The 24,437-nt window shown below is 40.4% G+C and overlaps 1 protein-coding gene across 6 annotated transcripts in view; it reads left to right on the top strand.

Moving 5' to 3' along the window:
- The window catches only part of LRMDA (leucine rich melanocyte differentiation associated), a 970,675-nt gene that overhangs the window by 590,095 nt on the left and 356,143 nt on the right, over positions 1-24,437 (top strand). The window contains exons 6-7 of one of the 6 annotated variants that reach the window (XM_039482150.1): positions 1,695-1,772; positions 4,742-5,774. The exons of 3 other annotated variants lie outside the window; for them this stretch is intronic. In XM_039482150.1, the coding sequence (XP_039338084.1) occupies positions 1,695-1,745 (51 nt within the window). In that variant the 3' untranslated portion in view covers positions 1,746-1,772; positions 4,742-5,774. Of the gene's footprint in view, positions 1-1,694; positions 1,773-4,738; positions 5,775-24,437 lie in introns of those variants that run through there. 2 more of the 6 variants (XM_039482151.1, XM_039482149.1) reach the window with 2 other exon arrangements.

Below are 24,437 nucleotides of genomic sequence, written 5' to 3'. Positions count from 1 at the left end.
AATACTGCCACGTATGTTCTTAGCTTGAAGATTTTTCTAAGTAGGAAAATGAACCAAAGTGGGTTCCCTTATTGCTGCAGGGCTGCAATTGTTGTCCTGATGTAGAATTATAAAATAATTTGTTTGTGACTTGTAAGTCAATGAAGCCTCTCCCTTTCATTTCTTTTTGGTGTCTTGAGTCTTTTTCTCTAAACACTGGAAAATAACTGGAACCTAAACTTACTGGGAGTTTGACCCAGTACTTGTGCAGGGAACTTGTCCAGTGCTTCCACAGAATATTTTAGTCCCTCTCCCACATACTTCCTGCCTACCCACTCCCTTTGTTTATTTTTCTGTTCTTTGTTTTCAGTCAGTCTTTTATGCTGCCTATTATTCCTGGAGCAGCCTACCTTATATTGTGTTTCAAATGACCACACTCTCTTCTATTTGAAATCTCCGCCTCTTGTAGCTCATATCTGCTCCAGAGCTGATCAAATATAAGCTTCCTATGAAATGAACTTCATTCCTTTATGGTAATGACATTTGTACATTCAATTTAAAAAGTTACTAAAGAAACCAAAGTACAAATAGCTTTTGCTTCTCCTTCTCTTCAGGTAGTTGCACACTCTAAAATACCCTATCTTTCTCCTTTTATTTACTATTGTCCTCCATTGACCCTCCGTGTCTGTCATTATTATGTCTGTAATAAAATTTTAGGTTCTGATCTTGGCAATTGTGTGCAGGTGGACTCTGATGTCACTGGGGGCATGCCCAGGGGCAGCAGACCCCCAGCACACAACAGGTTGTAGGATCAGGGCCTTAAGTTGTAAACCCAACAGGACAAGGAGCATATCTTTATATGTAAAATGCAGTACAAATGTATTGTGGTATGTAAATAGCATGTCACAGACCCTTCTTGTGATAGAGGTGTTCCGGAGTGGACTACTGGTTTTAATTTTGCTCTGTGGATTAGATGGGTGAATCTCAAAATATTTGGAGCAGAAGACGATTAAAGCGAAATATGGCTTGTATCAACCAAAATTTCGGGGCTTGCTTCCTGCTGCTCCAGCCTTGCATTTTGAGACATGCTCAGGTCAAATAACATCAGAGAAAATATGGTAATCCTCCCCCAAAGCAGAGTCCAATGGTCCTGTATGACCTCTAGAAATAATAGGGATGACGCTACCACTGAACACGCTCCGAAGCATCAGTTACTTTGTCTTCAGTGAGACAAAGACCATAACTAGTCCACAGGGCAAAAACAATTTGGTTTATAGGTTATTTTAGCCAAAAAAGCTACTAATTTGCTTTCAAAAAGCACTACCCTTCTTTCCTCTCTCCCAATCTAAAATTACCATTTTTTAGGCCAAAATAATTTTTTTAAGGCATAAGCAATGATAATGGCCCTTTCAGGTTATGTCTAAAAAGCTTCCATTACTGCTTACTTTGGCAAGGAAAAGGGATGGGGTGAGATCAGGCCTGATATAAATGGATGTAAATTGATTCTCTTCACTGGGTTGCACCTGCTTCCACCAAGGCCAAATTTGGCCTAAAATCTCTGGTTCAGAGTCCAGAGGCTAGAGAGAGCTAGTGGCGGCCTCGTGTTTTGTTCGAACGCAATGAAAATAAATGCATCAATTTTGTGCCTGGTTGCAGTGGTTAATGCCAGTTACAGTTTGAGCTAATCAGGCCTTTTACTGAATATCTAATTCCAGCTTCAATTCAAGTCAATAGAAGATTTTCCATTGAGTTCCATCTCTGGATGAACAGGGTCATGATTTGCATGACTTTGGGTAAGTTTCCCTTTCAGGAACAACTGGCAGAAATTGGGCTTTATAGATAAAGAGCTTGATTTGTATGAGGTGCTGAGCACTCTTATTTCCTCTTTGAAGACACTTTGAGCTGAGGTTACTCAGTATTTCTCAGGTCTCAGGAGGTATCTTACCCTGATTTATTTTGAAATTCATGTCCTTGTACGAAATGTGCATAGCAAGAACTGTGAATCACAATCGCCTCTGTGAGTTATTTATCTAATAAATTAAGAATGTTTCAAAAGTAGCAATGTTTTAAAGATGCCATTATAAGGAACAATCAACGTTTTATAAGCTAGGATCACTTTTAGAGCCCCTTGATTTCATTGAGCATCTGTCTGTTGACTTCAATAGGAAATCGATTGGACCCTTAATTCTGCTTAAAATTTATTTTAAAAATGTTTACTGAAAATTATATTTTTAAATATGTATGTTTCTCATGCATTCATCATCACTGTATGTAGGTGCCAAATAATAAAAAAATTCAATATTGTCCTACAAAAATATTATTCTCTGTTCCACCCATGGTAGCGTGGTGATCCATAGATTTTCTAAAGTATTAAATTACAGTTGCCTCTGTGTTTCTAATTTATAGTCCAGAAGCTAATGGACATGAAACTTCATTTAATGTACATACAGCAAACTAGCATGTAAATCTCACCCTGGCAAGTTTCACCAGCATTTGTATTTATTTAAGTTAAAATAAAAAAAGGAAGTAAATTCTGGACTGAAAAATTAGCAGACTCTTCCCCGCCCCTTCCCACATTGTAAGACTAAATGTACAACTTTGTTCACATAACTGCTACAAACAGTTCACTATGTAGGCCAAATGCTCTCTAATGCAGTAAAATTAAGAAATAATATGCTTTGAAAGTGATTTATGAGTGTGGTTAAACTGCCAGATTTACAAAGAAATAGTTCAGATCTTGGGAAGCCTCAGGAGTCACGTCAAAAATGAATTTGACCATGATTTAAACTGCTACTTTTCTTACATGACATTTAATATGTGTACTTTGGAGGCCCATATGTCTTTAATAAAATAGCATTAAGTTTTAAATATAATATGAATGCAGTCAGTTTCTAAATTCATAACCTTTTCCACAACTCCAAAATGCTAACCAATAAGGGAGTCATACATGCAATAAAACATAAACCTTAGAAAATAGCTTTTTATTAAAACAGTTAGACAGTTGGCAGCTGTGTTGTAATGTAATAAATACTTGCAGCCAATATGGGTTTATCAGTCTTTGTTTACACTGTAAGCAACTCTGACCAGACAACTAATTATAACTTGAGACCAGAGGTCAAAAAAAGTATTTATATTATGTCCAGTCAATGTATATTTGTTAGGTGACCCTTATAATGTTAAGAAAAGTAAGTTGTTTAATAAGGAAATGCTACAGTAAGTTTCCCAGTTGTATTTGTACAGGGATATTCCATTTATTAGTGAGCTTATCCTTTAAGACTGCTCTGAAATAGTAAGTATTTCAGAAATTAGGAAATATATTGACAATATACAAAGAATTTTAGTGTTTAGTAAATGGAGGCCAAGTAAGTTTAGCGTTTCATGAACACAGAAATAAAGGAATCTGCTTTATACTGAATTTTATAGTTAGTAATGAAAGAATGTTAACATTTGATGGGTATTGCTGTGTAATACTAGATATTTAATTTATTTAAAATGATATTTCTTAAGAATATATTTGAAACGGGCTTGTGATATCAAAACCAAATTTCGAAACAGGTACTTCACTAGTACAGATTTTTTGAAGTTTTATTCAAAACAACAAATTCTGGCTTGCTTGCTGTTCTGCACATTTGTCCAGCATAAAGACTGCTTCACAGCCCTGCTACCGTAGTGCTAATGAAATATTCTCTGAGCACAACATTGGAATGAAAGCTATTGAACTGGTATGAGAAGTCATACAGTTTAATAGGAAAAGGTAAATTTTATGCTTACTATTGAGAGGAGAGGGGAAAAACCACTGGATTGCAGTACATTTCCCTTCCCAAACACACTCAACTGTCTGATTTTTGGTTAGTGTGGTTCTAGAAAAAATTAAGAAGTCTGCTCTGAGAAATCACAGAGCGTATATTCAAATGCTAAACTGTAGTCCTCCAGAATTATGGGCTTCCCTAGAGCATCCAGAAAATTATTAACAGCATGTAATCCAGCTCAGTGTGAATGCATCTTTAGTCTGTTAGCCAAATCTTTACATAATACAAATCATTCTACCTATAAAGCACAAATATGTTATTGTTCTCAACAGGCAATTTAATGCAGCTATAGGGAGGAGAATAAGAGAAAAGGAGATTACAAGCTAGCTGATCATGCTTTTATTTCTCTTAAATCTCTCTGCATTGCTCTGTGGTTATACTTGTTGAAAAATTGTATGTGACTATGATGTCTATATGATTTGGAAAGCAAATCAGCCTAAATATGAAGTTTCATTGGGTGTATTTTTAAGGGATTTTATATATTTATTACAAATGTACATTTTCCCCCGAGCAGTCCTGAACCTATAATCTTTTTTTTGTAATTTTTTTGAAGACTTAAATTTTGCTATAGATAGCTCATTTATATTTGCCATCCTGTTGTGCAGCTTTATTCATAGAAGAGCTATTAAAGCTAATCATTTTCTGTTTTTTTTAATCAAAAAGAATATTGGAGTTAACAAAAAGTAAGTGTGTGTTGGGAAGAAAACTTCTCTATTGAAATAATACACAGCCACCTTTTGTTAACAATGTCTCCTGACATACTTAAGGATCAGGAATAAACTATGATGAACACTATGCAAAAGAGCCTCAGAGTTTAACCAGTAATTCTGATAACCAAAAAGTGGGCTTTTAAAAAAACCACTTTCTCAGATATAGATGGGACTGCTCTTTCTCTGTTGTTATTGCCCGCTGTCAAATTGTTTTCTTTGCTACCCATGTCTTTTTACCAGCAGGCTATGGAGTGTCTCAGTGAAATGAAAGGAAAACCTGAAGGATGTTGCCGCCTTTCCCACAGATTTTTAGTCTGAAGTTCTGCATTTGTTTTTTCCACAGTGCACCTGTCACTGTCACATATAAGTGCTTCTTGGTCACCAACCCCTGGACCTATGTGTGAATAGTTCCGAAATGGATGGTAAACCATTGTCCTGACACTACATAGTTGCCTACAGAAAGTGTTCATAATAGTTTTTTGTAAAACAAATTCAATGAGATTTTTCCTCCCCTTTTTAAAAAGAAAGGTACCAAGTACCAACTCTGGAAAAGTAAAGTCCTCTTTTGATGCAGAAGAATAGCTGTGACATGGACAGTGACAATGCAGGTATTCCACGTGCTCCCACACAATTATGAATCCACCATGCCCTAGAGGAAGTTGAATATAGCTCTAGTGGAAAAACAGCTTCTCTGGATGGAGAGTCTGTGCTGCTTACATATTTTGTAATGAGCTAAGAATAAAGTTGCCTTCTTATGGGGTAGTTGAAAACAAAATATAGAGGTTTGGATGGTGCTGCTGTTAGAGAGCAGTACTGACTTTACATATATTTTGGGTTGGATTTGTGCTTTTTCTTGCTCCACATATGACCCTATATACCTTTCCAGAGACCTCTGTTTGGCAGCTAAATGAACTTAGAATCATGATATCTTTTATATTTGTCTTATGCTGCAGCAGCTAGGACATTAAACCATCACTCCAACTCTGCTCAAACGTATGACCATGCTTCCCTTCTATAAAGGTACCTGTTCTTGTAAGTTGCAGTAGAGGATTGTTTTACATTATAAGGTGGTGACTGTTAATATCTTCATAGCTTTAATAAATATTTCTGTGATAACATTATTGATTTCTAAAGGACGGTTATACAGATCTTAATGGTGACAGTGCAGTTTTGGAAGTTTTGGTGGTGTAACTGTAAATTGGAAAGAGCATTGTATGTTTTGTACTGAATCAATGGGTTTTGAGGTTTCTTTTTAAGCCTTATTCTTTTTGAGTTGCATTTTTGTGAGTAGTCCCATGCAGTCAACATAGGTAAAGGCTGAAAAATTGGTTCCATAATCTTGTGTTTTCTGGTAGGTGCTTGGTCAAGTGTATCATTTGGAGAGTTGGAGTAAAAAGAGAAAATGTCTAAAAACTGAGTTAATTAAAATGTCTGTCTATATAACTTTATATTCAAAACCAAAAATATATCACCTTCCTAAATATAAGTAAAAGTGCAGTGCTGAGTAAGAACAATCTTCTGGGTTATCGTTGGTCAGGTAACACATTTGATATTTGTTGTTTAGTAGCCTGTAGAGAAGTGGAAGATAGAAAATACTGATTATATGAGGTCCATACTGCCTACAAGAGCAGCATGTATTCCCTCAGTAAAAGACCCATTCAACGTCAAATGATGCAATGCTGGAAGGTCACTGACAGCTCCAAAGTAGGGGATGTACCAGAATGAAAGCATTTTTTCTAATAATGTTTGAAGCTGACTTTGAAGCTTCTTTCTATCTATCTATCTATCTTTCTATCTATCTTTCTATCTATCTATGGTTTGGCCTTTTGGAAATTACTTAATACATGGTTCTCTTCTTCTTCAGAGTCCGGCCTTCTAGATTCTGCCAAGAATTCAGTGAGAATCAAAGGCCAGTGGCTAAGAAGGCACCATAGTGACATTACTCAAGATTTATGGGGTTCTAATTAGACCTAAAATTCAATAATTCAAGCTCCATAAATCTCCCACTTTGGTGAATTTTCATGCAAGAGACACTGTGGTCTAGGGGACACGGAGTACATGACTGGAAGCCAGGAGTATTCTTAGGAGTGTTACAGTTTGGAAGTAATTGTGTTGTAATCTGGACTTTCCAGAAGCCTGAAAGGAAGGATAATTGAAGTTTATTTTCAAGTTTTTATTTAGCTGGGTGATGTCCACTGAAAAGATATTTCTAGATAAGACATAAAATGGACATAAAGTACCACAGACCGGAGGAAAGAGTATACAACTAGCAATAAGTCATATGATGAAAAGGGCTATATAAGTATCTAGATGGATAGACAGAATGTGTGTCTGATTCCAGGAAGGAAGAACTTTTATGTTTCTGTACATTATCTGACTTGATTAAAAAGGATGTCTTAATCAAATGCTAATATGCAATGTAAATTAAATTTATCTCAAAAGCAGAGAATAGGACAGAGTCTATAGCTGGCTGATTTCACATTACTCTCAGAAATGTTATTCCCAGATGTAATTCTGATAGGTTAAGATAGATCCACAGTTGTGGCTGACAGAAGGCCAAACAGCTTCTACTACACTGGGAAAAAGGCAAACCATGCATTTATTCTGTAACTTAAGTGTTAGGACAGCTCACTTTTTTCAGTGCATGGAGTGAAATTAGCAATAGCAAAACTTCCATTGACATCAGTAGGGCCAGGATTTCACCCCAGATGTTTACTATCTAACATCATTTTGTTTCTGCTCTCTCTCCTGCATCTTGCCAAGAAATACTGCTTTTTGTTTAATGTAACCTGAACTGGTGTGGATTCTTTAGGTCTGAGGGAATTGTATGCTGAAGCTTTACAAGGAAACGGATCTCTCTCCCCTTTCAAAGGAGAAGAGAGAGAATAACATGGGGAAGGCAACAGTCTTTCCAAAAGAGTAGTGGACATAGGAAGTACTGCCACTGTGAGCACAAGAAGTGAAATATCCTAAGGGTGTAATGCATCATTACTGTTCTAGGTGGGGGCTGGTAGTCTAGCCTTATAGGTACGATTGCCCAACACTTTCCATTATAAGACCTTGTTTTCTGTTTTATTTTATATTGTGTTATGGTTTAATCTCATTGTGAAATGGGTTATTCTAGTGCATTTTTCCCTGCATATATTCATAAATATTCTTGGATTATGTTATCATTCCTTCAGGATTTGATTTTTTTTTTGAGGGGGAAGACAAGAGCTGTGGTAGTCATTGCAGTTTCTTATGTTCTTTCCTCAGTTTATGTATATGATAAGGGTGTTTAAAAAGCCTTTGTCAACTCTTCTTCTCTTGCACAGTCTTTATAAATATTTATATAACACCATTAATAAGAACTAATCCATTAGAATGTTTTAGGTTGAGATTAGCACTCATGAAACGTATTTAGCCAGATACAAATTTGCTCTATTTAATAATAACATTAAAGAGACAGGGCTCCTTCATCAGATAGGGCTAAGATCCATGAAAAAGGTTTATTGATGTGTAACTATCAAATTAAACTTGTTTTAGAATTCATGGATGTGGCAGTCAGAGTAATTACTCATTTCATTCCTGCCAGATTAGCTTGTTTGCCCTCGAACACCAAAGTTCCTTCCATATGTCAATCTTATCATGGGATGGTCCCCCTTTCTTTATGCATATGGCTAAAAGTAAAAGGCTGATAGACGAATGCACCACAACTGATACAGCTTTTATTCCTTTTCAATCCTTTCCTCTTCTATAATACAACATACAAATTGTTCCTGGTATTATGACTTTTGTGCAAAAATGTCAGATTGATTTGCAGCTGATTGCATGTAAATATGTGTAGATCAGTATAATATTTCCTACCTCTAGCACTACGTCTACACTACGGGACTATTCCGAATTTGCATAAACCGGTTTTGTAAAACAGATTGTATAAAATCGAGTGCGCGCGGCCACACTAAACACATTAAATCGGTGGTGTGCGTCCACGGTCCGAGGCTAGCGTCGATTTCTGGAGCATTGCACTGTGGGTAGCTACTCCGTAGCTATCCCATAGTTCCCGCAGCCTCCCCCGCCCCTTGGCATTTCCGGGTTGAGATCCCAGTGCCTGATGGGGCAAAAATCATTGTCGCGGGTGGTTCTGGGTACAGCCTCACCCCTCCCTCCCTCCCTGACAGCGGCAGACAACCGTTTCGCGCCCTTTTTGCTTGGTGAACCGTGCAGACGCCATAGCACAGCAAGCATGGACCCTGCTCAGCTCCATACCGCAATCGTGGATGTTTTAAACACCTCGCGCACTCTCGTGCAGTATATGCTGAACCAGGACCTTCGAACCGAGGCGAGTAAGAGGCGGATACGGCAGCGCGGCGATGACAGTGATGAGGACGTGGACACAGAATTATCTCAAACCGCGGGCCCCGGCGCTTTGGAGATCCTGATGGTAATGGGGCAGATTCTATCCATTGAACGCCGATTTTGGGCCCGGGAAACAAGCACTGACTGGTGGGACCGCATTGTGTTGCAGGTGTGGGACGATTCCCAGTGGCTGCGAAACTTTCGCATGCGTAAGGGCACTTTCATGGAACTTTGTGACTTGCTTGCCCCTGCCCTGAAACGCCATAATACCAAGATGAGAGCAGCCCTCACAGTAGAAGCGAGTGGCGATAGCCCTGTGGAAGCTTGCAACACCAGACAGCTACCGGTCAGTCGGGAATCAATTTGGAGTTGGAAAATCTACTGTGGGGCTGCTGTGATGCAAGTAGCCAAAGCAATCACTAAGCTGCTGCTACGAAGGTTGTGACTCTGGGAAACGTGCAGGCCATAGTGGATGGCTTTGCTGCAATGGGATTCCCTAACTGTGGGGCGATAGATGGAACCCATATCCCTATCTTGGCACCGCAGCACCAGGGCACCCAGTACGTAAACCGAAGGGGTACTTTTCAATGGTGCTGCAAGCACTGGTGGATCACAAGGACGTTTCACAAACATCCACGTGGGATGGCCAGGAGGGTTCATGATGCTCGCGTATTCAGAAGCACTACTCTGTTTAAACGGCTGCAGCAAGGGACTTACTTCCCAGACCAGAAAATAACAGTTGGGGATGTTGAAATGCCTGTCGTTATCCTGGGGACCCAGCCTACCCCTTGATGCCATGGCTCATGAAGCCATACACAGGCAGCCTGGACAGTGGTCAGGATCTGTTCAATTACAGGCTGAGCAAGTGCAGAATGGTGGTGGAATGTGCATTTGGCCGTTTAAAGGCTCGCTGGCGCACATTACTGACTCGCTCAGACCTCAGCCAAACCAATGTCCCCTATGTTATTGCTGCTTGCTGTATTCTCCACAATCTCTGTGAGAGTAAGGGGAGACCTTTATGGCGGGGTGGGAGGCTGAGGCAAATCACCTGGCCGCTGATTACGCGCAGCCAGACACCAGGGAGATTAGAAGAGCACACCAGGAAGCGGTGCGCATCAGAGAAGCTTTGAAAACGAGCTTCATCAATGGCCAGGGTACAGTGTGACTGCTGTGTTTGTTGATGAACACCCAACCCCTTGATTGACTCAGTCCCTGTAAGCAACTCCCCTCCCCTTCGAGTACAGCTTACTTATGCAAATAAAGTCACTCTCATTTAAAAGCATTAATTCTTTATTTTTCATTATAAAAAGAGGAGAGAAGTAAGGGTGTGCTTTGGGAGGAGGAAAGGAGGGATGGAGAAGGCCATTAAAAAAATTCAGAGTAACGGCATCCTTCTGGTTGGGCTGTCCACGGGGTGGAGTGGGCGGGTGCAGGCCTCCCCACGCGTTCTTACACGTCTGGGTGAGGAGGCTAAGGAACATGGTGAGGGGAGGGTGGTTATACAGGGGCTGCAGCGGCACTCTGTGATCCTGCTGCCGTTCCTGAAGCTCCACAAGGCGCCGGAGCATGTCAGTTTGATCACGCAGCAGCCCCAGAGTTGCATCCCGCCACCGCTGATCTTCCTGCCGCCACCGCTGATTTTCCTGCCGGTCTTCCTGCCGCCACCTCTCATCTCGGTTGTCCCTCCTGTCCTCACGTTCATCCCTCCTGTCCTCACGTTCACTGGCCTCTTTCCTGTAATTTGAAACCACGTCCTTCCACTCATTCAGATGAGCTCTTTCATTGCGTGTAACTTCCATAATATCTGAGAACATCTCATCTCGCGTCTTCTTTTTCCTCCGCCTTATCTGTGCTAGCCTTTGGGATGGAGGAGGGACGCTTGCCAAATTTGCAGCTGCATGAGGGAGATAAATATTTAGAAAGATACATTTTACAGAACAATGGTTATACTCTTTCACAGTGAAAAGCACTATTCACCTTACATAGCACATGTGATTTCCCTACAAGGTCGCATTTTTCATCTTAATAGTGACTGCTTGCATCTCTGGGGTTACAGATCTCACAGACACAGGTCCAGGCATCAGGATTCAGCTTGCATGCGGCCATGGTAAGCCACTGTCTCAGTGATTTACCCTCCCAACGCATGGCTAATACCACGCTAGCTCCTGCTAATCAACAACCTTCCCCTCCCCACCCACTGCTTGTCCGGTAGCTTGGGAAGCTCGCCGGTGACCAAACAGAAAAGATCATCGGCATTTCACCCCCTCCTCCTCCCCGCTCGCTACGTGCAGGAAAGTGTTTTTAAGCTGCTGCATTCCACGAACCCAGTAGAAAAATGGCCACCCCCCTTACTTAAATTCCTGATTTTTAACCAGGTTATCCTGAACGATATCACTTTGCTGAGGATAACAGAACAAGATAAAGAGCGGATGCTTCTTGAATGCCAGCAGTCCCCGGGACCATACGCTGCGATGCTTTGCCACGCAATGATACCTGATTACTTGCTACATGCATGGCATGGTAAAGTGTCCTACCACGGTGGGCAGAACAAGGATGCCTTGCCCAGAAACCTTCTGCAAAGGCTTCTGGAGTACCTACAGGAGCGCTTCATCGAGATGTCCCTGGAGGATTTCCTCTCAATCCCGGACATGTTAACAAACTTTTCTAAGTAACTATACTGTCTGCGAATGCATCCCAAGTCCTCAGGGCAAATCAATCATTAAAAAAGGCTTGCTTAAAAAACACTGTTTGCTATTTGCAAAGGTACACTCACCAGAGCTCCCTTCCAGGGCGTCATTCTCTGCAATAGTTGCTTGCGAGGGCTGGGAGCAGGGTAATTCCGTCAGGGTGATAAAAGCTCCTGGCTGCTGGGGGTCACGGAGTGCTGTGTGCTCTGCAGGTCTTCCTCTTCTTCTTCCTCTTCATCTTCCCCGTCTGCATAATCCTCAGACATGGCAGAGATTACAACCCCCACCTCGGAATCCACGGTCAGGGGTGGGGTACTTGTGGCGCAGCCCCCTAAAATTGCATGCAGCTCAGCATAGAAGCGGCATGTTTTTCGACCTGCCCCGGACCTTCCGTTTGCTTCTTTGGTTTTCTGGTAGGCTTGTCTGAGCTCCTTAACTTTCACTCTGCACTGCACGGAGTCCCTGCTGTGGCCTTTAGCAGTCATAGCCTTAGAAATTCTTTCAAATACTTTTCATTTCGTCTTTTGGAACGCAGTTCTGTTAGCACTGAATCATCTCCCCATATAGCGATCAGATCCATTACCTCCCGAGCGGTCCATGCTGGGGCTCTTTTTCGATTCTCAGGAGACTGCATTGTTAACTGTGCTGATGAGCTGTGCGTGGTCACCTGTGCTGATGAGCTCTCCACGCTGTCGAAGCAGGAAATGAATTTCAAAAGTTCCCGGGGCTTTTCCTGTCTACCTGGCCAGTGCATCCGAGTTGAGAATGCTGTCCAGAGCGGTCAGTGGTGCACTGTGGGATAGCTCCCGGAGGCCAATACCGTCGATTGCGGCCACACTAACCCTATTCCGATATGTTAATACCGATATTAGCGCTACTCCTCTCGTCGGGCAGGAGTACAGAAACCGATTTAAAGAGCCATTAAAATCGATATAAGGTGCCTCCTAGTGTGGACGGTTGTGGCGTTAAATCGGTTTTACACTCGTAAAACCGATTTAAACGCCTAGTGTAGACCAGGCTTAGGAGATGTGCTAGACAGGAGGGAATTAGGTTCCAAGTAGTAATATGCAGTCCACAATGTGTTTAACAAATTTCAGCAAGCATCCAAACCAAAGTCTGTTCAGGCCTTCCTTTGCTGTGTACATCCTTCCACCATCATCCTAACCCAACCTGATGATCTGAAGAACAAAAATACATTGTCTCCTATGCTACTTCACCTATTTCAGACCTTAGATATTTGATTAGAGTCCTGAAACATCAGAATTTCCTCATAACTTTGTGTCTCTGTAACCACAGTTTTAGGGGCAGGATTTCCAGCAACCTAATTTTGGTCTCATTGAAGTCAATTGAGGTCTTAGTATTGACTTAAATGGGAGCAGAGAGAGACCAACACTGAATGCTTTTGAAAATTCCACCCTAGATAACCTTATGCAGGATGCATATTCTTACTGCAGCTTCTTAGACACATTTTAAAAAGACAGTTCATGGGGCTTTACTTAGGAGTAAGAAATCACTTGCATCACTTGGTGATAAGCAAGGGATTTAATGGAAAGAATAGGAAACCAATGGACTACATACATTTGACAAGAAAGTAAACACTACAAAACTCTGAGTAAGAAAATCATGTGAATTATCTCAGGAAAATGGAAAATATGAGCCAGATCATTTAAGACAAGTATATGTCATTAGAAAACTGGACCAAGTCATTGAAATTAATTATGTAGGCATTCCTCAGAATAGAGAGACTTTCTCAAAAAGACACATTGCCCAGTTTTGTTTTTCCAGCTTTGTTATGCTCTTCTCTTGAGCCACTCTAGGAGCAGACTTCAAATACTTGCAGGGCGTCAGAAGACTTGTGTCTTTCCAGTCAGCATCTATGAAATAATGGCTAACAAATGCAATTCCTTAATTTAGATAGTTTTTTTTTCCCTTTTGGTTTTCTGGAGCTAAAATATTGAATGGAAATTTGAGTGCCATATAAATATTATTAGATCTATAATGTCGTAATTTAGAATGATCTGAAAGGTGATGTCAGAAGGGCACTATAGGAGTAATGCTACAGAGCAAGAAAGTGTGATAAAACTGAAACATATTTCTTGGTTTTCCAGACAAGACAGTTGTCTAGGTTAGTCTTTTTTTCATCTGTATCCTTCCTTGCTGGAACAAGGGCTGTATTAGAGGAGCTTATTTACTCAAGAATAAATGTTTTCCCCTTTTTTCTTTCTCATACATTTGTCACATGCTTTTCTAATTCATATGCAGCACCTTTTGGAACCATTGCAACTACACATTATAGACCTACTTCCTCTCTGTTTGCATTAAATGGTCTTTATCTCTCTCTCACCCTTGAGCTAAGGTCACTGCAAGGAGCAAGTTTCACAGTAGGGGATGTAGATTTTTCCCTAGAGCCTGGCTCTCTTTTCCCTTTCTGAGCACTTGTTAGATTGATGCAATTGTCCCTCAAGGTCTTCCTCAGAGGAAAGTTGCTTTCAATTCTCTTTATGCTAAAAATACCCTTCACGCTGATTCTGAAGTATCTAGTCCTGTAGGTTGCATGTGGAAATTCCACTGGCATTGTCAAGAGGAGGTCGGAGTCTTGGAGTCCTTCTAGCTAATAAGTACGGTGACTAAAAGGGAATGGAGACTGCTGCATTTGGGTCAAGAAAAAAGAGACTCCAGTTAAAGTGTGTGTGTGGGGGGGAAATCTATACAAGAAACCTTCCCTTTTTATAAAATGAATTCACGCGCAGGCTGCTTTGACCAGAGATGGTAGAAAGTTGAGGAGAGGGCAGGGTAGTATTTGGGAATGAGGCAGTACGAAAATGTAAAGAAAATTAAATTTATTTCTTCAGAGGGATCAGAAAATGATAGTTCACCATGCTGAAAATGGTAAGAAAAGAAAATGATTTGATCACAGAAAGGTTATGTAGCAGGAAGAGTCTTTGTTGAAACCTTTTTAGTGCTACAGAGTCCAGGCCTCCTTGGAGACGTATTGTATTTCCCATCCATCTCACTGGTTTAAAATACATGAAGGCAATATATATGCACGAGAAACATTGCCTGATCCTTAGCTTGTGCCAACTGTCACAGCTCATTTGAAGTCAGTGGAGTTATCACAGTTTACACCAGATGAGGATCTGTCCTAGGATATCCGAACACTCAGTGAACCTAGGTCCTTACCTCATGTTTTCAGTTTGATATTTTTGTATACATTTAATCCTATTTAATAATTGTAGCATTTTTAGCTCTGTTTAAAAGAAAGCCTTTCTTGGTAAATGTCGTTCACTGAACAGGGATATAGCTTTTTAAAAATTATATACTTATCAGAAACTGAGATTTGCATTTTATGACTATATTTGACTGGCTAATATTAGGGATGACTGCTGAAACACTTTAAGTTTTACAAGTCATCTCAGCGATAACAAGAGGTCACACAACAAGGCCAGCGTGCACAGATCAACCTCATTTGAAGAGCTGACTCATGTTTTTCATATAAATCATATGGAATTGCCTATTATGAACACCCTGTAAAACTCAAAAGGCTTTATGATTTTTAATAGCTACTGCAATAGTGATTTACTAGCTAATCCAGGACAAAATATGCTGCAGTATATGCTTTGAGTATATGTTATCCTATCTGCCCAAATAATAGTACATAATCAGCTGTGCACTTTAAAAATAAATGTAATACATACTACTTTACATCTTCAGAGTAGATTTGGCATTTAACGTTTACTTATGACTTAAATTAACTTGATTAGTGAGAAACTTGCAAAGTTGAATCATGTATTAATTTTTTTCATGCATGTGATCTGTCACTTTGCTAACCTGTGAACTACAGTTACATTGCAACAATGGTAATCGCCATGTAACTGTGGTTTATTCATATGGAAGACTGTCTTATTAGGATAAAAAATAAAGTTTGAAGTGACATTTTTGTAACAATTGTGATAAAAACTTTATGTATCCTAAATGTATTCAGTGTAAGACGTTTATAGTGGCCCCGGTGGAATATTAATGTACACTTTTATATAGATAAAAGAGGCAGGTAGGATTGATTATATTACCCAATGTAGAATAGAATTTCTTTTAGAGTTTGAGTTTTGCTTCCTCTGTTCTAAATGTCAGAACCAGTTTAATATTTTTTTTTAAAAAATTAAGTGAATTCAGAGTTCATTAAAGGCAGTGGACTGGCAGCATTACAAATAGAAGTTAGATCCACCAAATAAGCACATGAAACTATGTCAAGTGTATGTCCACCCCATTCCAAAATAATATGCCCATATACTTAAACCCTAGTCCAGAGACAACATGTCAGTGGGTAAAAACCTCCATGTCAACTCAGTTCTTGGCCTTTCTTCTGAAATTGCCAGCATGAATGCTAATAGCTGATGAGTGTTATTAACAATGTTGGTGTCTGTCTGTCTAACAGGTGTTTGATACAACCCAATTATTTCATGTAGTACATAGAACAATCAACAAGAGGTCTTGGTCACTACTAATCTGGGCTTGGATTCTAATGATGGACCAGGAGGGTCAATATTTAATTGTCAGTCTTTTGAGCTATCCAGAATGACACAGGTATAGTTTGAGTTTTATTTTTTTTATTAAAAATAAATATTTAGTTTATGCTCTTGGAGGAACAAGTATGAAATGAAATTCTCAGACATCCTACAAGCAAGTCATAATGCATACTTTCCAGAAGGAAAATTTATCCCAAGGAAATTCAGTATTAGCAAGCCCATTTTCAGTTTAGAGATTTATTCTGACTCCTGTTATAACACCTCAAAATCTGCAAAAAATTTGTAGAGATTTTGCTTTAGGTTCAGCAGCTTTTAAAAAGGAATCTGCAGGATTTTTTAAATGAAAATCCATCCAGAAGCAGAGAAGCCCATTAAAGTGTATATTGTTGCAGAGTGATTTTAAATAAAAATGACTTTTCATCAGTCATTGAAAAAAAAATCAACCCACTTTTCTTCAGAGTCTTTCCAATCCCTCCATAAATTCACTTTACCTGAGAGGACTTCCAATCTGTCAATTTTCTCTCTTTGCCCTTCTCCTCAGAGTAGTATGGTGATGCTTTGTACCTCGTTTCTGTGGAATGATCTTTCAAGGCTATCCAGCTATGCTGGATGACTCATATTATCTGGTTATTTCATTGCTGTAGTTCTAAGCAGAAAGTGTTCCTTGGACCTATTGTCTGATTGCAGATTCTGGAACACAAAGCACTGGGCTGCTTTGTGATTTGAAGTGTAGATTTGCCAATAAAATACCGTTTTTTAATGAAGATGCTGATCGTCAGCTGATGTAAATTGTCAAAGCTCTATTGAAGTCAATGAAAATATGACAATTTATACCAGCTAAGGATCTGCCACAAAAGCATATTTCTTTTCCAAAAATCCACAAATAAGAGTCTTAAACTGTGCAGCATGTATTCCCAGTGGCTTTTCTCCCATGATTAAATTTATAGCATAGAGTATCTGTATTTCTCTTCTACACAAGTGAAATCTTTCCATCAGTTGCATGCCCATGAAATTGTGGAATTCCCTTAGGTGAAATTGTGGCCCTATTTAAGTTAAATGGAGTTTTGCCATCAATTTCAATTGGGCCAGGATTTTCATCCCTTGTGTCTTTAGAGCCTTATGCTTGGCCATACAAAAAAACCCTCTTTGTTCAAGTCCTAATCTTGGCAGCAATTCAGATCATGAGCCATTTTCAGGATATTTTATAAACATCGTCAAGTTCCATTTGGCTGTTCTGAAGTTACAAAAAAGTTTTGTTTGTTTGTTTTGCTTTTAAGTATCGTCTGATGTATTTTCTCCAATCCCTATAGGTCCAGTGGCTTTAGTTTACTTTGAAATATGGCTATTCTGTCTTCTCAATTACTTTTACTTAGCTTACTAAATAAAAAAGACATTTAATTGCACAACAACAACAAATTCCAGATATGGAATAGACAGTAAAATATGATTTGTGCAGAAAAAGGAAAACCATGCCTGAATCACTGATCAGTAAATGTGGCAGTGCTGTGTTGCATTGTACCTGCTCACTCTCCTCTCCCACTTCATGTCTTTTGACTCCTATTTCATAAGACACATCTAGAAGTACCTCTACACTTACAGTGGCATGTAAAGTACGGACATTTCTTGCCCAGCTATAATGGGTATAAATAGCAGTATAGATGGTGAGGCACACCTTAGAGGAGTAGACTAGAGTGTCCTACAAGCCTTAAACCTAGGGTATATGCTCTACGTTCCCCAGCAGTGTTTTCCACTTCTATACTTCTATTTTGGCAGTATAGTGTCGTGGTGCGTACCCCCACTAGAGCCTTTCACTGCCACCGAGAAAGGCTCCAGAAGTGTGGAAAGGCTCTAGCAAGGGGGAAGCAGTGACAAAAGGCTCTGGAAGCTCCCCACTGCTGGAACCTTTCCTCGCTGCCATGGAAGGCTCCAGCAGCAGGGAACTTCTGGAGCCATTCGTGGCCATGTGTAGCTATGCACCAATGTGGATGCAGTCCACTTTCGCTGCATTGTGTAGCTACATGTACCCTACATGCTGCCATAAGTGAAAGATAAGGCTTATGTGGAGTAAATTGGAGTTTGCATCTTAATACTGATTTTTCTTGTTTTTGACCATTGAGGGTGAATATTCTTAGCATTGTATTAATTTTCTGAATATTTGTTGATCTCCAGACATCCATAGCACAAGGCTATACTAGTCAAATAGTAATACTTTGCACTTGTATAAACATTATATATTCAATGTGCTGCACAAACATTAATCCTCACAATGCCTTTGTGTAGATAAGCCACTTGGAGATAATGCTCCTGACTTAGGCAGGCATAGTTGTTCTGTTACATGAATGGAGGAAGTAGGACAGGAAATGTATTCAAGGACAATTAAATGAACTAATTTCTTAGAAAATCATTTCCCATTTATGTTGCTGTAAATCATTTAAACAAAACTCAACACTGTAATTACAAGTGGTCTCTCTTCTTTGAAGATTTTCTCAAAAAGTTGATGGGTCACTGGCATCATATGGAGATCCTATCAGAATTGTGCTAGTGAGTTAATTTCTGGTTCCATATTCCAGCACATTTGAGGAGGCTGAATTCAGTCTCAGAAGAGAAGTGATAAAGATACTTTCCCAGTTAAGATCAGACTGCAGTGTAGCAATAGGCTACAGAATGAAGCCAATACTATTCAAGCTAGAAAATAACTCTCGATGGCCATGACTTGACAGATAGTTGAGATCTTAATTCTGGAGGCACATGCAGCCTCACATATTTCAGAGTGGAAATTTTCCTACCTAATTTAGTAAACTCATAGTTAAGAGTTTGTCAGGATTTCAAAAGTTTAATGCTTGGCTATAAAATATAATTTTGGTCTGAAATCCATTTTCTAAACTCTCTGCCCAAGGACTTACTGGAATATAAACACACAAGATTAACAGAATGACTTATTTATACAGATGCAACTGTACGGAGAACTCCTGTGATTCCAGGATTGTTCAGGAGAATTAAATGTGCTGAAGGGTAAAGACAAACACTGTCTATGAAGAAAGCAGCTAAAATGTAATGTGTAATCCTACTATAAATAAAAAACATTATCCAAAGATGTAAAGGCATATGACTGAAAACAAGAGAGACTGGTGTTCAGACAGCGAGCAGACAATATTACACTGTCTTTTCAGTGTGTTTGTAAGAAAATCTGAACCGATTAACAAATTTACTTTTCTCTGAAAGAACTATTAAAAAGGATATTTTATTAGCAGATTTGTATATACTTCCCACTTGGTGACAGTGAAAATAATCATTTAATAGGTATGTGATAGCCACAGCATATCTCCCCAGTCTTTTCTCAACTAAAAGAAGACAGTTAATGGCTGAAGGTAGAAAAGAGGGAACGTAATAAAGGATAAATTACCAAATCTGGGGAAGTGAAAAGTCAAACTCTGTAAATCTTATGTGTACATTAAACTACACACAGAATGTTAATGCATCTTTCACATTAACTGTATCCTAACTAAAAATACAGAGTGTAACATGAGACAACACCCACTGGATGGTTAGGATGTTTTCTGATTTAGGACAGCAAGTGATAAATGTCCCTTTTGTTAGACAAAGAGGGGACTGTGACACACCTTTTAAATAGATTAAATGAAAATTTACTTACTTTTAAAATGAATGTAATGTCAACAATGGAATTCTATCCAGGTCAACCAAAATTTACAGAAAATTAAGCAGAAATGTGAAAGAGATTTGGCTCCAACTGCCGTAAATTATCATCTTCTATCATTACACCTCTTCTGCATCCTATCCAGCAAAACACGTGCTGTGCTTCTACTTGGGTTACCTCATAGGTCAACTTCCAGATAAAATATTTCTATAGGAGTCTTTTACATGCTTTGTAACGCATGATACATTATTCTGGAATGTAAATAAACTTTCTTTATGTAGTATCTGGTTAAAATAGACTGTAAGTGTTGCAATTTGCTATGTAACGAAATGTATAGACTTGTTTTTAGATCAGTGGTAAAGGTCCTCGCCAGTGACTTAACATATCTGATTGGACCCAGTGTAACTAGGTTGCACGTTGGCCAAAGCATCTGTAGGTTTCTGAACTACAGTAAGGTTCTTTGAAGCTGGAGTTGCCTTGTATGGTTGCATGATGACAGGATCTGAAGAGCAGGAGCGGTGGCAGGGGATTCCTCACCCAGGCTACCACTTTTCCTGTCCCAGACATGTTGTGTATTTTCGGTTCTGAAACAACCTCCACATTTTTATGGCTAGATTAAGGGTACGTCTACACTACGGGACTATTCCGAATTTGCATAAACCGGTTTTGTAAAACAGATTGTATAAAATCGAGTGCGCGCGGCCACAATAAACACATTAAATCGGTGGTGTGCGTCCACAGTCCGAGGCTAGCATCGACTTCTGGAGCGTTGCACTGTGAGTAGCTATTCCATAGCTATCCCATAGTTCCCGCAGCCTCCCCCGCCCCTTGGAATTTCCAGGTTGAGATCCCAGTGCCTGATGGGGCAAAAATCATTGTCGCGGGTGGTTCTGGGTAAATGTCGTCAGTCACTCCTTCCTCTGGGAAAGCAACGGCAGACAAGCATTTTGCGCCTTTTTTTCCTGGATTGCCCCGGCAGATGCCATAGCATGGCAATCATGGAGCCTGTTTTGCCTTTTGTGACTTTCACCGTATGTGTACTAGATGCCGCTGACAGAGGCGATTCAGCAGCGCTACACAGCAGCATGCTTTTGCTTTTGCATGACAGCAGAGATGGTTATCAGCCATACTGTACCATCTACCAATCCATAAATTGGTAAAAAGATGAGCATGGCTACCAGTCGTTTTGCACCATTTGCTGCTGTCATAAGTGCCCCTGGCTGCTCTTAGCCAGGGGCAAAGTTAAAATTGGGAATGACTCCCAGAGTCAATCCCTCCTTTTTGGTATCTAAAAATAGAATCAGTCCTGCCTAGAATATGGGCAAGTGTACTAGAGAACCACTGTATCAGAGAGCACAGCTGCTCTGTGTCAGATCCTGCAGAAATTATGAGCTGTATGCTATTCACAGGGGGTGCTCCTGCAACAACCCCACCTGTTGATTCCGTTCTTCCCCCAGCCTTCCTGGGCTACCGTAGCATTGTCCCCCCACTTGTGTGATGAAGTAATAAAGAATTCAGGAATAAGACACACTGACTTGTTAGTGAGAAATGAGTGGAAGGCAGCCTCCAGCTGCTATGATAGTCCAGACAGGACAGTAAGGAGTGTGGAGCAGAGGAGCCCAGCATCCCTCTGCTAGTCCAGGGGCAATTGAATCTTTTTTTTACACATGAAGGGTGGGGGCTGACAGAGCTCAGCCCCCTGTTGCTATGACGATGATGGTTATCAGCCCTACTGTACCATCTACCATGAAAAATTAGGGCCAGGCACCCTTGATCGACCTAATGGATGCTAGTCTGCATGGTTACCAGTCCTTTTGCACTGCCCCATGTGCCAATAGGCTGATGACGAGGACGGATACCAGTCGTATTGCACCATCAGCCACCCATGGCGGGGGGGAGCAAGGATGTTGGTGTTGAGTGCTGCAGCATCGGGTCTATCTGCAGCATTCAGTAAAGATAGGGTGACATGTTAAAGAGTCAAGAGAGGATTGTTTTCCCTTTCACTTCTGGGGGTGGGTGGAGGGGTACGTAAATTGCCGAGCTATGCCCTGACCCACCACAGACACTGTGTTTGACCCTAGAAGCATTTGGAGCTCAGCCAAGAATGCAAATACTTTTCGGAGACTGCAGGAACTGTGGGATAGCTTGAGTCCTCCAGTCCATGAGCATCCATTTGATTCTTGGGCTTTCCGTTACGTTTGTCACGCAGCAGTGCGCTGAGCCCCTGCTATGGCGTCTGTCTGGAGATTTTTTAAAAATGATTTTGAATTTTGTCTTCTGTAACGGAGCGCTGATAGAACAGATTTGCCTGCCCTTACAGCGATCACATCCACATGGTCCATGCGGGAGCTCTTTCTTTATTTTGATTTTTAACTGCATCGCCACACGTGCTGATCTGAGCTCCACGCTAGGCAAACAGGAAATATTCAAAAGTTCGCGGGGCTTTTCCTGTCTACCTGGCCACTGCATCAGAGTTCAGATTGATGTCCACAGTGGTCAGTGGTGCACTGTGGGATACCGCCCGGAGGCCAATACCGTCGATCTGCAGCCACACTAACCCCAATCCGATATGGTAATACCGATATTAGCGCTACTCCTCTCGTTAGGGAGGAGTACAGAAACCGGTTTAAAGAGCCCTTTATACCGATATAAAGGGCCTCTTAGTGTGGACGGGTGTGGCGTTAAATCGGTTTTACGCTCCTAAAACCGGTTTAAACGCCTAGTGTAGACCAGGCCTAAATTGGGCTAATTCTGATTTAGTTCCTCCTGGTTTGGTGAGATTTAATACTATACTGCTGTTGCCAGTCAGATGCCTGCAAGCCTTTTAGATTGTTCCAGATTAGAAGAAGTTATAAGATGTTGATGTTCTTTTGAATTTCTGACAAGCCTTATAACTCATTAACTCATTGGACAATGACTAGGGTGCCCACAACCAAACTTTTTTTGTGGACTGGGCAAGTGTAGGAAGGAAAGCAACTCTGAGAGCATTAGGTTCTCCCTCCACCACATTCACCATAAACCATGGCCTGTGCCAGATGCAAGTGCATGATTGCACTGATTGATTACTTTGTTCTTCGCAGCCAGATGTCTCTGTGTTAGAGTTGCTCAGGTCCCTGCAGCTGGACAGTTGTTCAAAAGGATGTGCTTGAGGAAGAGAGAAAAGGTGTTCTAGATTTGGGAAACTGTCCCCCACCCACCCGAAGCCTGAGTCACATGGGCTGCACCGAGTGGTTGCTTGAGGCTTTGGACACATTGTCCCTCTCACACTTTCCCCCTGTGTCCCTGTAAATTCAAGATCTTTTTTTTATTTCTGCCAGAATGTTTAATGACGTCTTCATGTGTGCATGCAATCCCTGACAGTGAAGAACTCATTTCATAAGTCCTACACATCAGTGCTACTGGGAAATCCTTGAAAGGCATGGAGAATTTCTACTTTTATACTTTCATCTAATTTCACAACATTTGTTCTTCACAGCCAGTTGCTGCACCAATTTATCCTTCTTGCAGGACTGCCCAGAGACTGTCTGTGGCAGAGGGACTCAGGCAACCAGAGTCTATTCTCTCTCTTTCTCCATAGTCCTGGAAAGTAAACTGCAGTTTCAGCTGAGCTTGGAGTTAGACTGTGTTTTTAGTCTTATGTCACTGACTCTTAATTGTCCAGTAGTTCCTGTAAGAAGGGAGGCAAAGAAATGGTGGTCACCATAATAATAATAATAAGTACATAATAAATAAAATAAAGTAATAACTTGTTCCAATTTTGACATAGGTAAAATATTACTGGGCACACAATTATTAGAGACATAATTCTCTCTGCATTTCTGTGGGTAGAAGGGATTTTAAGTAATGTTGGCTTGTTAAAAATCACATCTTTGTGTGCTGGAAAATTTAACACAGGACTTGGAGAGAGAGGTTTAAGCTTTGTTTTTTGAGAGGATGAGGGGAAGAAAGCGTTGGCATGAACCATTTGAGCTTAAATCTGAGGGGAATCTTTAATTATTCTTTAATTTGCAACCTGAACAAAAGAGTTTCAATGATATTAGGCACAAGAGACAAGAAAATCAAAGTGTGGTGTGTGTAGCAATGTAACTTTTGTGATCTTGTTTTCTGTGTTTCACACCTTTAAGTTTCTAGGAGTCTACTAAGCAGCTTCCACTTTGTGAGCTTGAATCGCAGCTGCAGCCCGCTACAGAGGGGAGATACACACTCGTTCTTTCTTTTTTGTTGCTTTCTTAAATCTAAAACAAACCATTCAAACTGAAAGTATAAGGCTGGGAGTTTTTTTGTATGTAGCAAACATAATAAGAAACAGAAATGCTACCTAAATGTACCTTGTACCAAAAGGGAGGATCCCAAAGTGAGAGAATTAAAATTTACCTAGTCAGGGAAGCTAGGCAATGTCATCTGATTTTTGTGAGATCTTTAGAGAGAGGAGGGGGTCAAGGTATGGGTGATGAGGAGGCTGAATCCGTAAAACCAGACCATGAGGATAGTTTCTCTTGTATTTTTGTCTCTTCCAGTTTCCAGATCACATGCTTATGAGAGATACAGAGGTGTAGAGGAGTTCACAAAGCAACCAGACTGTGTGTTTTAATAACTGCATCTTTACCTCGTGTAAATAAGCTTTCTGTCACATTACCAATGCTTTCTATTCAGTTTTTCAGTAAGGTGTGCGCTGTACAAAATGTATTTATTTTGCTTATTTCCTCTATTGGGTTTTGGCCATGCAAAATAAATGC

This window comes from Mauremys reevesii, linkage group 7 (assembly GCF_016161935.1).
Source record: "Mauremys reevesii isolate NIE-2019 linkage group 7, ASM1616193v1, whole genome shotgun sequence".
NCBI classification, from domain to species: domain Eukaryota; kingdom Metazoa; phylum Chordata; order Testudines; family Geoemydidae; genus Mauremys; species Mauremys reevesii.
The sequence above is the reverse complement of the archived record's forward strand: the minus strand, read 5'-3'. Positions and strand labels throughout refer to the sequence as shown.